Here is a 13371-nt window from a genome sequence, read left to right as displayed (position 1 = left end):
AGAGAGAGAGAGAGAGAGAGAGAGAGAGAGAGAGAGAGAGAGAGAGCTTGAGAATCAGACTGTTTGGGGAAAAAAAAGTTCAAAGGTCACTGCCTTAGAAGTCAGGGTCATGATCATGCATCAGAACATCTAGACTTGCTGTTCTGGGAGCCAAGGTGGTAGAGTAAAAAGGTAGTTGCTCTCACCCTCCCCTATCAACCTCTGAAAACCCAGAAAATATCACCCCAGAAAAAACCCTGGAACAGCTGAACCAGAAGACAGATGGGGTGCAGCAGTACAGTAGCCCAGGTAGCTAGAGGGATTAATGGGAAAGGCCCCTCTTATCCTCGGGGAAGGGGAGCACTATGGAACTGGGAGCTGCCCAGCCAGCTAGAGGAAAGACACATTTTAGCACACCAGGAGGAGATTCTAGTGCCTAGGCATTCTACAGCAAATGGGTCTCCCAGTGCCTCAACAAAAATAAGGGAAGCAGCACTACAAAGGGCCCCAGGCGGACAAGCACCCGGCAGCATTTGTCTGAAAGGAGCTGAAGAAAGCAACCTAGAGTTGCCCAAAAGTTCCAGCCTTGTTGATTCCAGCCCAACACCAGGTAAGCTGTCAGAACCCTACAGCCTCCAACTGACAACCAGGAGGAGATCCCGAAGCCCAGGTGATTGAGCAGGCAAACACCAACAGCTGTACCTCCGAGTGCCTAAGTGAGGGTGGGGTAACTGGTGGAAATCAGCTCAGAAAACCACCAGGTGCCTCGGCATTCTATAGCAAAGAAGTCTACCAGTGCCTCAACAGAAATAAGGGAGGCAGCACTGCAAGGGGCCCCAGGCAGATAAACACCTGGCAGCACTTATCTAAAAGGAGCTAAACAAAGCTAAAGGAAAGGAAAAGCAGGAGACCTAGATTTCCCTGAAAGTCCCACTCTTGTTGATTCCAGCCCAACACCAGATAAGTTGCCAGAACCCTACAACCTCCAATTGCCAACATCAGAGGACCCAGCACACAAAGCCAGTGACCGAGACCTAGACTCCCAACACAAGAAGCCTGGGTCAGTGCCCTCTGCTCCCCAGCAGGAGAGCTTAAACTCTTTAAAGGCCAGGGAACAAAGAAACAACGTGAGTAAAAAGAAACATACCATAGACTCATATTATGAGATGAGTGAAGACCAAGACAGAAATTTTGAAGGACAGCACTGTCATCAAACCCACATCTGCAACATCAAAAGGGAATATGAACTGGTCTGAAGCCCAAAAAGCCTCCTTAGAACTCCAGAAGGACTTTAAAAGTCAAATGAGAGAGGTAGAGGAGTCCTTTAAAAGTATAATTGGTCAATTGGAAAAAAAAGTACACTGAAGAAAACAAGTCCCTAAAACACACAATTGGCCAACTGGAAAGAAAGTGCACTGAAGAAAACAAATCCCTTAAAAATATAATTGGTTAACTGGAAAAAAAGTACACTTAAGAAAATAAATCCCTTAAAAATACAATTGGCCAATTGGAGAAGAAAGTACAAAATCTAACAGAAGAAAACAATGTTAAAAATTAGAATTGAACAAATGGAAACTAATGACTCTATGAGAGAGCAAGAATCAGTCAAACAGAAACAAAAAAATGAAAAATTAGATGAAAACATAAAATACCTCATGGGTAAAACAACTGACCTGGAAAATTGGTCCAGGAGAGACAATTTAAAAATTATAGGCCTACCTGAAAATCATGATAAAAAAAGAGCCTGGACAATGTCCTTCAGGAAATCATAAAGGAAAACTGCCCTGAAGTCCTAAAACCAAAAGGCAAAATAACTATAGAAAGAATCCACCACTCCCCACCTGAAAGAGATCCCAAATTAAAAATGCCAAGGAATATAATAGCTAAATTCCAAAATTACCAGATTAAAGAGAAATTACTGCAAGCAGCCAGAAAGAAACAATTTAAATATCATGGAACCACAGTCAAGATTACACAGGACCTTGTAGTCTCTACATTAAAAGACCACAAGGCGTGGAACGTGATATTCCGTAAGGCAAAGGAGCTTGGAATGCAGCCAAGGATTAACTACCCAGCAAAAATGAGAGTGATTTTCCAGGGAAGGAGATGGATATTCAATGAAATAGGGGACTTCCAAACCTTCCTGATAAAAAGACCAGAGCTCAACAAAAAATTTGATCTTCAAGTACAAGATTCAAAAGAGACATAAAAAGGTAAATGGGACAGAAAGATACAATATATTGTTAATAAGGGCAAAATGTTTACATCCCTACAAGGGAAGATGACACTTGCAACTCTTGAGAACTGTATTGCTATTATACCATGTTAAAGGAGTATACATAAAGGGGTTGGATATAAGTTGACTTTGATGTAATGATAAAAAAAAAATAATCAAATAGGTTAAATGGATCCAAGTAAGTGGATTAGTCTGAGCTAAGAAAATGTACTGAGAAAGGAGGAGGCAGAAAAGGGTAAATTACATTATAGGAAAAGACACAAAAACCTATTAGAGCAGAGGTAAAGAAGGGAGGGGAATGAGCATTGTCTGAACCTTACTTTCATCAGATTTGGCTCAAGAAGGGAATAACAATCAGTTAGGTATAGAAATCTGTAGGCAGGAGGGAAAAGGGTAAAGAAAAGGGAGGGAGATAGAAGGGATGGAAGAAGCAGTAAGGGTAAAGGGGAAGAAAAGGGAAAGGGATAATAGAAGGGAGGTGGGACTGAAAGAAGCGGCGATCAAAAGCAAAACACTAGTGGGGGGGAGGAGAAAGGATAAAGAAAAGCATAAATGGGGGGAAAAGGATGGAGAAAAAAACACAGATAGTAATCATAACTGTGAATGTGAATGGGATGAACTCTCCCATAAAACGGAAGCGTATAGCAGAGTGGGTTAAAAACCATAATCCTACAATATGTTGTTTATAGGAAACACATTTGAAAAAGAGCAACACATACAGGGTAAAGGTAAAAGGCTGGAGCAAAATATATTATGCCTCAGCTGAAGTAAAAAAAGCAGGGGTAGCAATCCTGATTTCAGACAAAGCAAAAGCAAAAATAGATCTTATCAAAAGAGATAAGGAAGGAAACTACATCCTGCTAAAAGGCATCATAGACAATGAAGTAATATCATTACTAAACATATATGCACCAAATGGTATAGCATCCAAATTCTTAGAGGAGAAGTTCAGGGAATTACAGGAAGAAATAGACAGCAAAACTATACTAGGGGGGGACCTCAACCTCCCCCTCTCTGAACTAGATAAATCTAACCACAAAATAAACAAGAAAGAAGTTAAAGAGGTGAATAGAACATTAGAAAAGTTAGGTATGATAGACCTGTGGAGAAAACTGAATGGGGATAGAAAGGAATATATTTTTTTCTCTGTGGTACATGGCACATACACAAAACTTGATCATGTACTAGGGCATAAAAACCTCACAATCCAGTGCAGAAAGGCAGAAATAGTAAATGTATCCTTTTCAGATCATGATGCAATAAAAATTATATGTAATAAAGGGCCATGGAAAGATAGACTAAAAAAATAACTGGAAACTAAATAATCTAATCCTAAAAAATGATTGGGTCAAACAACAAATCATAGGAACAATCAATAATTTCATTCAAGAGAATGACAATAATGAGACAACATACCAAAACTTATGGGATGCAGCAAAAGCAGTTCTTAGGGGAAATTTTATATCTCTAAATGCTTACATAAATAAAATAGAAAAAGAGGAGATCAATGAATTAGGCATACAACTAAAAAAAACTAGAAAAAGAACAAATTAAAAATCCTCAATTAAACATTAAATTAGAAATATTGAAAACCAAAGGAAAAATTAATAAAATTGAAATTAAGAAAACTATGGAACTAATAAATAAAGCTAAGAGCTGGTTTTATGAAAAAACCAATAAAATAGATAAACCTTTGGTTAATCTAATTAAAAAAAGAGAAAGAAGAGAACCAAATTACTAGTATCAAGAATGAAAAGGGTGAAGCTACCACCAAGGAAGAGGAAATTAAAACAACAATTAGGAATTATTTTGCCCAACTATATACCAACAAATTTGACAATGTTAATGTCATATTTACAAAAATATAAATTGCCCAGATTAACAGAAGAGGAAGTAAAATACTTAAATAACTCCATCTCAGAAAAAGAAATTGAACAAGCCATTGATGAATTCCCTAGGAAAAAGTCTCCAGGGCCAGATGGATTTACATGTGAATTCTATCAAACATTTGAAAAACAATTAATTCCAATACTATATAGAGTGTTTGGTAAAATAGGTGAAGAAGGAATTGTACCAAATTCTTTTTATGATACAAATATGGTGCTGATACCTAAACCAGGAAGAGTCAAGCCAGAGAAAGAAAATTATAGACCAATTTCTCTAACGAATATAGATGCAAAAATTTTAAACAAAATATTAGCAAATAGATTACAGCAACTTATCACAAGAATAATATACTATGACCTGGTAAGATTTATACCAGGAATGCAGGGCTGGTTCAATATAAGGAAAACTATCAGCATAATTCATCATATCAACACCAAAACTAACAGAAACCACATGATCATCTCAATAGATGCAGAAAAAGCTTTTGACAAAATACAACACCCATTCCTATTAAAAACACTAGAGAGCATAGGTATACATGGAGTCTTCCTTAAAATAATAAATAACATCTATCTAAACCCTTCAGCAAGCATAATATGTAATGGGGACAAGCTAGAAGCATTTCCAATAAGATCAGGGGTGAAACAAGAATGTCCGTTATCACGGAATGTTAGCTTTAGCAATAAGAGAAGAAAAAGACATTGAAGGTATTAGAATAGGCAAAGAAGAAACAAAGCTATCACTCTTTGCAGATGACATGATGCTATACTTGGAAAATCCCAGAGAATCAAGTAAAAAATTACTTAAAATAATAGACAACTTTAGCAAAGTTGCAGGCTATAAAATAAACCCACATAAATCATCAGCATTTCTATATATTACCAACAAAGCCCAACAGCAGGAGATAGAAAGAGAAATTCCATTTAAACTTACTGTAGACATTATAAAATATTTAGGAGTTTACCTCCTGAAACAAACCCAGGAACTCTATGAACACAATTACAAAACACTTTTCATGCAAATAAAGTCAGATCTAAATAATTGGAAAAATACCAGTTGCTCATGGGGAGGCTGAGCTAATATAATAAAAATGACCATACCACCGAAGCTAATTTACTTATTCAGTGCCATACCAATCAAACTACCAAAAATTATTTTATAGAGTTAGAAAAAATAATAACAAGATTCATCTGGAAGAACAAAAGGTCCAGCATATCAAGAGAACTAATGAAAAGAAATGTGGGGGAAGGTGCCCGAGCCATTCCAGATCTTAAATTGTATTATAAAATAGCAATCATCAAAACTGCTTGGTACTGGCTAAGAAATAGAATGGTTCATCAGTGGAGTAGGTTAAGTATCCAAGACACAGTAGTCAATGACTATAGCAACTTATATATTATTTGATAAACCCAAAGACCCCAGCTTCTGGGATAAGAACCCACTCTTTGAAAAAAACTTCTGGGAAAACTGGAAGAGTATGGCAGAAACTAGACATAGACCAAAATCTCACACCATATACCAAAATAAAGTCAAAATGGGTTCATGATTTAGATATAAAGACTGATACTATAAGCAAACTGGGAGAGCAAGGAATAGTTTACCTGTCAGATGTATGGAGAACAGAAGAATTCATGACCAAATAGGAGATAGAGAACATTACAAAAAGCAAAATAGATAAATTTGATTAAATTGAAAAGCTTTTGTACAAACAAAGTCAATGCAACTAAGATGAGAAGGAAGGTAGAAAATTGGGAAAGGATTTTTACAACCAGTTTCTCTGATAAGGGCCTCATTTCTAAAATATATAGAGAATTAAGTCAAATTTATAAGAATACAAGCCATTCCCCAATTGATAAATGGTCAAAGGATATGAAGACAGTTCTCAGATGAAGAAATTAAAGCCATCTATAGTCATATGAAAAAATGCTCTAAATCACTATTGATTAGCCAAATGCAAATCAAAACACCTCTGAGGTACCATATCACACCTATCAGAATGGCCAACGTGACAAAACAAGAAAATGATGAATGGTGGAGAAAATGTGGGAAAATTGGAACACTAATGCATTGTTGGTGGAGTTGTGAAATGATCCAACCATTTTGGAGAGCAATGTGGAACTATGCCCAAAGTGCTATAAAAATGTGCATACCCTTTGACCCAGTAATAGCACTTCTAGGGCTATATCCCAAAGAGATCACACAAATGGGAAAATGACTCACAAGTACAAAAATATTCATAGCAGCTCTTTTTGTGGTGGCAAAGAATTGGAAATTGAGGGGATGCCTATCAATTGGGGAATGGCTGAGCAAGTTGTGATATATGAATGTGATGGAATACTATTGTGCTATAAGAAATGGTGAACAGGCTGACTTCAGAAAAACCTGGAAAGACTTGTATGGTCTGATGCTGAGTGAAGTGAGCAGAACCAAGAGAACATTGTACACAATAACAGCCACGTTGTGTGATGACTAATATAGATAAACTTAACCCTTCCTGGCAATACAAGGATCTAAGATATCTCCAGAGGCCTTGTGATGGAAAATGCTATCCACATCCAAAGAAAGAACTATGGAAGTCGAATTGTTATTTTTTTTCTCTTCTGTTGAGTTTTGTTTCCTCTTTCTGATGGTTCCTCCTACTGGTTTTAATTTTTACTTACATCACTAATGTGAAAATATGTTTAATATGAATGTAAATGTATAGCCTATATTAGATGGTGCACTGTCTTGGGGAGGGTGGTGGGGAGGAAGGGGGAGAAAAATTTTAAACTCAAAAGCATATGGAAGTGATTATTGATAAATCAAAATAAATTAATAAAAAAAGAACATCTAAGAATTGGTTTTTCTGGGGTTAAGCTCTTGTAAGGAGTAATGGTCATGTGTTTGAGGCTAGTATCCTAGTGATTCAAGTTCTGAAAGATCATTGGTGGTTATGTTTAGGGCTCAGAATATCAGGAGAGTGGATGAGTAACTGTAAAGTGAAGACTTTTGCTTACAGAAATGATGCCCTGTAAAGAAGTAGGTTATTATGCTTTCTAAGGACCCATAGGCTCAAACAAATATCAACAAGCTCAGCTATTCCATCTTATTTTATACTATAATTTTCTCCTTCTGTCTCTTTCTTTTCTTAAGATGACTGCCTCAGAGCCTTCTTTTTGCCTTTTTTAGGTTCAGAATGCATTTGAAACTCCCAAAGTTAAGACCCAAATGCCCACCATTGAAAGACTGTCCATGACCAGATATTTCTACCTCTTTCCAGGCAATTAAACCTAGTAAGTACCTTTAGCAGCCCTTGTAAAGTATGAAACAGCAGAAAAGGTGAAATGTGTATGAATTTACGTGTATGTTGGGGAGCAACACCACCCTGCTTAGGCATCTGTCAGAGATGAGGAAAGCTCAGAAAAATATGGCTATGCTACTGCAATGCAACCATTGTTATTTGTCTGCACTTGAGGTGGTCTTTGACACACTGAATTTTTGTGAGGCTGGGGAAGGTATGACATAATAAATATGAGAAAACTGCATGGTTAATAATTAATGTGGTAAAACAATCTTCAGTTCTGCTGTCAACCAGGGAGGACTATCCCTCTGCTCAAAAAACAATCAAGCTCCATGTTTGTTCTGACACACAATTGCTAAAGTCTACAATTATTCCCTCTTTTTATCAGACTTGGGGATGACTAGGAAATCATACTTTGATTAGGGTATTTTCTACTTCAGATATTAGTCTCAAGTCATTTATCAGCTGCCATCTGTACTCACATTTATTCTTTCTGTTTTTTTCTTTAGGAAAATTCAAGTAGCTGGGACCTTATGTATCCACCTATTTCAGAAGAACATTTACTGATGCAACTAGGATTGGAGGGAAAGGATTCATTGGGAATATATACATGCACACATATGTGATATTTCTAATAAAGGTCTGATATCCAAGATATTTAGGCAACCAATAGAAATATATGAGACCAAAAGCATTCTCCTTTGGATAATTAGTTAAGGTGTTCTCCAAAGAAGAATCCAAACTATTCATAACACCATTAAAAATGTTCCAAATCAATAATAAGATATATGCAAGACTAAAGATCCTTGAGGTTTTCCCTCACTCCCATAAAATTAATATAAGTTATTAACATGCAAATAATCAATATCGGAAGGATTGTGGAAAGATGGACACATTAATGCATTGTTGGTCAAGATGTGAATTAGTCCAGTATTTTTGGAGAGTACTTTTGGATTACTCAAATTAAGTCACTAAAATGACCATCCTCCTGGATCCAGAGCCTCCAGTGCTAGTTGATTGGTTGTTGTCCTTCATTCTTGAAGAGGACCAAATTTGGCATCACTATATCAATCAATCAATCAAGGTACAGTGTGTTCAACTGTAGCTGATCAGACCAATATGAGCTTGGAAGGCTTGACCACAGGACAGGCACAGGTAGTACACATGAACATTTGGAATGGAAATGTTTCTAAATTTGTTCATCTCATTTTCTTTTGAGCTACTGCAATTCTGCTTTGTTCATAGAGGACAGTACTTCTTTGATGTGAGCAAGCCAAGTGGAATGGTACTTTGCTAGTGTCTCCCATGGTATTCAATCTATTCCAAAGTTCTTCAGAGAGACCTTGAGATTGTCCTTGTATCACTTCTTCTGACCTCCTTGTGAATGCTTGCTTTGTGTGAATTCTCTGTAAAATTGTCTTTTAGGTAAACATGTGCTAAGCATATATACCAGTGGTGGGCATATATACCAAGGAAGTTAAAGGGAAAAAATAAAGGACACACATATACCGATATATTTATAGCAGCTTTTTTTGTGGCAACAAAATTTTGGCAACAAGATAGATGTTCTTTAGTTGGAGAATAGGCAAACAAATTGCAGTACATGAGTGCAATGAAATATGACTGTGCTGTAAGTAAATCTAATTATTATCAATATAGAGAAGCATGTAAAGATTTATATGAACTGAAGTAAATGAAGCAGAATGAGAAAAACAAAACGCATAATGACTACAATACTGTTAATAGAAAGAACAAAGTACCAATGGAATGTCACAAAATTATTATGATGACAAGCTTGTTTCCAAAAAAGAGATATAAGAAGATACTTCCACCAACTTCTTTGCAGAGGTAGAGGACTATGAGTTCTATGCAACAGTACAGATGATATCAGACTTTTTCAATATATTGTTTAGTTTTGTTGAACTCCTAATTGCTCTTTTTTTAAAAAAAATATGTTTCTAAAAGAATTCATTTCTCTGTAAGACATTGGGGTGAGGGATTTAGGTGGTACAACAAAATAAATAAAAAAATTAAAATTGTATTAGATCTTGTCTAAAATTCTAATAAAGACAAAAACAAATAAATTACTGACCTCTTGTTCTTCAGGAGAGGATTAAATTTCACATGGCGTGAGAGGAGAAAGGTCATTTAGGTCTTAGTTTGGTCAATGATACTACCTATGCCATGCAGCTAGGTGGTGCAGTGCTACAACACTGGACTTGGAGTTAGGAAAACCTGAGTTCAAATCCTGCTTCATACACTTACTAGCTAGGTGAATCTAAGCAATCATTTAATCCTGTTTGCCTCAGTTTCCTCATGTATAAAAAAGAGCTAGAGAAGGAAATAGCAAACCACTCTAGTATCTTTGCCAAGAAAACCCAAAATGGGGTCACAAAGAGTCAGGTGTGACTGAAAAATGACTGAATACACACTACCTGTACCATGTCAACTAGGAAGACAGGAAATGCTCAGACTCTTTTGAACCTCTTTTTAAAGTGGTCTATGTTATTTAAATTCTTATTGACAAATGAGGAAGTAGTTCTGTGCAGAAGCCAGAAAATATAACTTCCTGAATTTTCAAATCACTTACAAGTTAAACTTTGGACCTAGAAAGCTATTTAGCAAGTCCTATATTGCATTATCAACTCTTTCTATATGTCATCCCAGCCTGACAGGAAATCACTGACTTTAAAAGATTTTCAAAGATTTAAGTTGCAGATTCCTTTTTTCTCAGTAGCTGGTCTCTGATCCATGGGCTAGGCAGAATCGTTTCTTTCTATGAACTGTATTTAGGGGACTTCTTAACTCTGCTCCAAGCTTGGGTTGTACCGAACCATACATAGCTCATGGTCCTAGAGCTGGATGGGTGGTAGTGGTAGCAGTGGTAGGGTGGATGTGAAAAGGTTGGGATAAGCCATATGAATAAAGCAAGCTAAGAATGAGAAAAGTAGCCTGATTACTAGCTAAAAGAAGTGATATTCATTGCCACATCCATTGATCCCAGAGTAAATCTTACTTCTTATCTCAGCCAATTATTGAAGATCTAGAGAACAGCCACTTGAAGGCAAAGGATAGGAACTAGAGCAGGTCAGTATTGGTACAGACACTGTTCATGATGGTTTTGGGGTGGGAGACTTATGACTAGAAAATGACAAGGGTGAAATATACCTTTTTCAAGAGAAACAGATTAGGGAAGAGAAGAAATGGAATAGCATTGAACATGCAGAAAATAGACCTCTGTAAAAATCCATTAACTTTATGGGAAGGCATTACAGAGAACAACAATCTTGGTAAGCATAAAAAGAGAGAGAGACAGGTGAAATAGTAATGATCATATATAATAGGCCATCACATAACTGGAGGAATTATACAATGAATATCTAATATAAATCACAAAGCTCACATGAAATCAAGATGGAGCTGTTATGGGAGATTGACTATCTGAGGCTATCTCATGGAAGTTTCCATGAGAAGCAGAGCACTTGAATGACTTCTTGACTAATGCATGCAGTGCATTATGCATGAAAGATACTGTTATTTTGGATCAAAGTATCACCATTAGGGAAACAGTGGTTGTGAAACAAACTAACATGTTTTAAGCACCTACTATGAGACATCATAAGCCTTGCATGGTGAGAATAAATTTAGTACTTCAGTAATATTGTAGGAATGCTTGCCAACGTAGTACAACTGACTCCATTTTGTTTTAAGCTTCCACTTTGAGATTGTGCTGTTTTGAGTAAATTGTTTTTTCCTTTAAAAATGAAAAACGAAACTGTGTGAAATGATGAAGTAAAAAATATGTGTGTATAGTTAAACAGCTGATGAAAAAATATGTGGACCCTCTGATAAGACAATCAATAAGACAAACAATGGGGAAAAATATTATAAGCAACTTTAGTAATTTTGAAGTAAAGTACCGATCAAATTATGTGGTAAATAACATAAGGAACATACATAGCTTAAAAAGCATAAATAAATAAACAAAACACCTGAGGGCTCAGCCATTAGCCTGGTCCTAGAGTATGAGTAGTGCTGCCTCCTGCATTTCTCACCTTTGAGACTCAAGCCACCCAGTTTGGCTTGAAGGCAGTGCTGATTGATAGTCAGATGACTACCTCATAGGAAAACTAAAATGGCAGAATTCTGCCATAAAGTCCTGTGCATAGCGCATTGTTTACACTTGGATTCATAAAATTCAATTGCACACATTGAGATATCTTATTAGTGTTTCCATCCACTGGTTAATGTAAGTAACAGTAAATCGGTGATATGTATGCACCTTACATTAATATCTTGGAAGGCAATGGCTGTGCTATGTAAAGGATTATAGTAGCTAAGCAAGAGAATATCAAGTGTAACCTGACTTTAAGAAGACACACTTGAGAGACCTAACAGACAGAATAGATAAGAAACATGGGGTTTAATATTTTCAAAAGGAAATTTAATTAAGGAGAATGAGAGTCTGTCAACAATTGCATGCAACATAGTAGCGGCATTGTAGTGGCCACAATAATGATCAACAATTGTAGTGGTGTAATCATAAGTTAAGGATCAGAGATTTAGAGCTGGAAGGAACTTAGTGGTCATTTAGCCCATCTCCTAATATATGTAGATGAGGAAACTGAAGCTCATTGACTTGACCAGGGTCACATAGTTAGTAGATTTTAGAGATGGGATTTGAACCCAGGTATTCCTAACTCACAGAGAGCCTGGCCTGAAGTCAGAAAGATCTGAGTTCAACTCCAGCCTCAGATATTTACTAGGTAGAAGATCCTGTTCAAGTCACTTAACCCTGTTTGCCTCAGTTCCTCATGTGTAAAATAAGCTGGAGAAGGAAATGGCAAACCGATCCAGTATCTCTGCCAATTAAACACTAGAGTTGGACATGACTGAAACTACTGAACAACAACATTCCTAACTCAAAGTATGCTACACTATCCACTATACCACAGTACCTTTAAAACTGATAGTGAGCAGGGATTGGGGGTCAGGAGAGAAAAAGTAAAAAGTACACAGCAGAGAACAAAAGAAGACCTACAAGGAAACAAAGAAAAGCTGGGTAGCTTGGGAAATAATGTGTAGAATTTATTATGTAGGTTTTCTTGAAATGGAAATTTATTGTTTTATATTGAATCCTGTCCTGTGTTTTGTTGTATACATGGAAATGTTCATTCTTTTTTTATTTTCTCATTTTGTATTTAAGTTTAAAATGAATAAAAAATAAAAAAAACAATTAAAAAATAAAATAAATCAATGATGGACAAGATGGGAAAAATAATTTTCTAAAGAGATTGATATGGCCAATCATGAGATATAAATATGGACATGCAAGATGTACAAATGAAGAAATCACAGGAGGTAACTGAAGATGAATATGAAAGGCAAAATTATACAAGAATAGGAGAAAAAAGACTAAAGTCCTCTTTTAGCTGAGAGTACATGCCTAAAACAACAACAACACAAGGTCGTTTTTACTTTGTTTTCAGTTTAAGGTAACAACATTGAAGTTTAGTAGGGATAAATACAAAGCCCCACACAAGTTTAAAACTGAGCAGACCAGAGAAAATCTCTATATTATCTATCTCTATTTTTGTCTGTCATCTATTCATCTACATAGAAAGAGAGAGAGAATGAGAAAGAGGAGGCAGAGAGAGGAGAGAGAGAGGGAAGGAGAGACAGAAAGAGACAGAGAGAGACACAGAGAGAGAGAGAAAGAGACAGGTACAGAGAAAGAAGTGGGGAGGGGAGATCGGAAGGGGAAAGCAGAACTAACAAATTAACATTAAGAATAAGACCTGGCGGAAGAGAGTTAATTAAGAGGGAGATGAAATTTAGAAAGAATGAGGTTTAACTTCTAGTAGTTGTCATGTCAGACTAGCATTAATCTTTAATAGCCTCCGTAACTTATAAACTGTTCAGACCCCCCGAGCCTCCTAAGTTTATTAATTTTTAATCTTAATTTAATTAATTAATTTGTTTGTTTGTT

The 13371-nt window shown here is 36.3% G+C and overlaps 1 protein-coding gene across 1 annotated transcript in view; it reads left to right on the top strand.

Moving 5' to 3' along the window:
- CASP4 (caspase 4) overlaps nt 1–9466 on the top strand; it is a 43100-nt gene extending 33634 nt beyond the window's left edge. Inside the window, exons 8-9 of the mRNA XM_027849586.1 lie at nt 7271–7374; nt 7892–9466. Coding sequence (XP_027705387.1) covers nt 7271–7369 — 99 coding nt within the window. The 3' untranslated portion in view covers nt 7370–7374; nt 7892–9466. The remainder of the gene's footprint in view (nt 1–7270; nt 7375–7891) is intronic.
- The last annotated feature ends 3905 nt before the right edge of the window (nt 9467–13371 follow it).

The sequence above is a fragment of the Vombatus ursinus genome, unplaced genomic scaffold (genome assembly GCF_900497805.2).
Source record: "Vombatus ursinus unplaced genomic scaffold, bare-nosed wombat genome assembly UNPS02007612.1, whole genome shotgun sequence".
Classification (NCBI taxonomy): domain Eukaryota; kingdom Metazoa; phylum Chordata; class Mammalia; order Diprotodontia; family Vombatidae; genus Vombatus; species Vombatus ursinus.
Note: the sequence above shows the minus strand (reverse complement) of the source record. Positions and strands in the feature narration are given on the sequence as shown.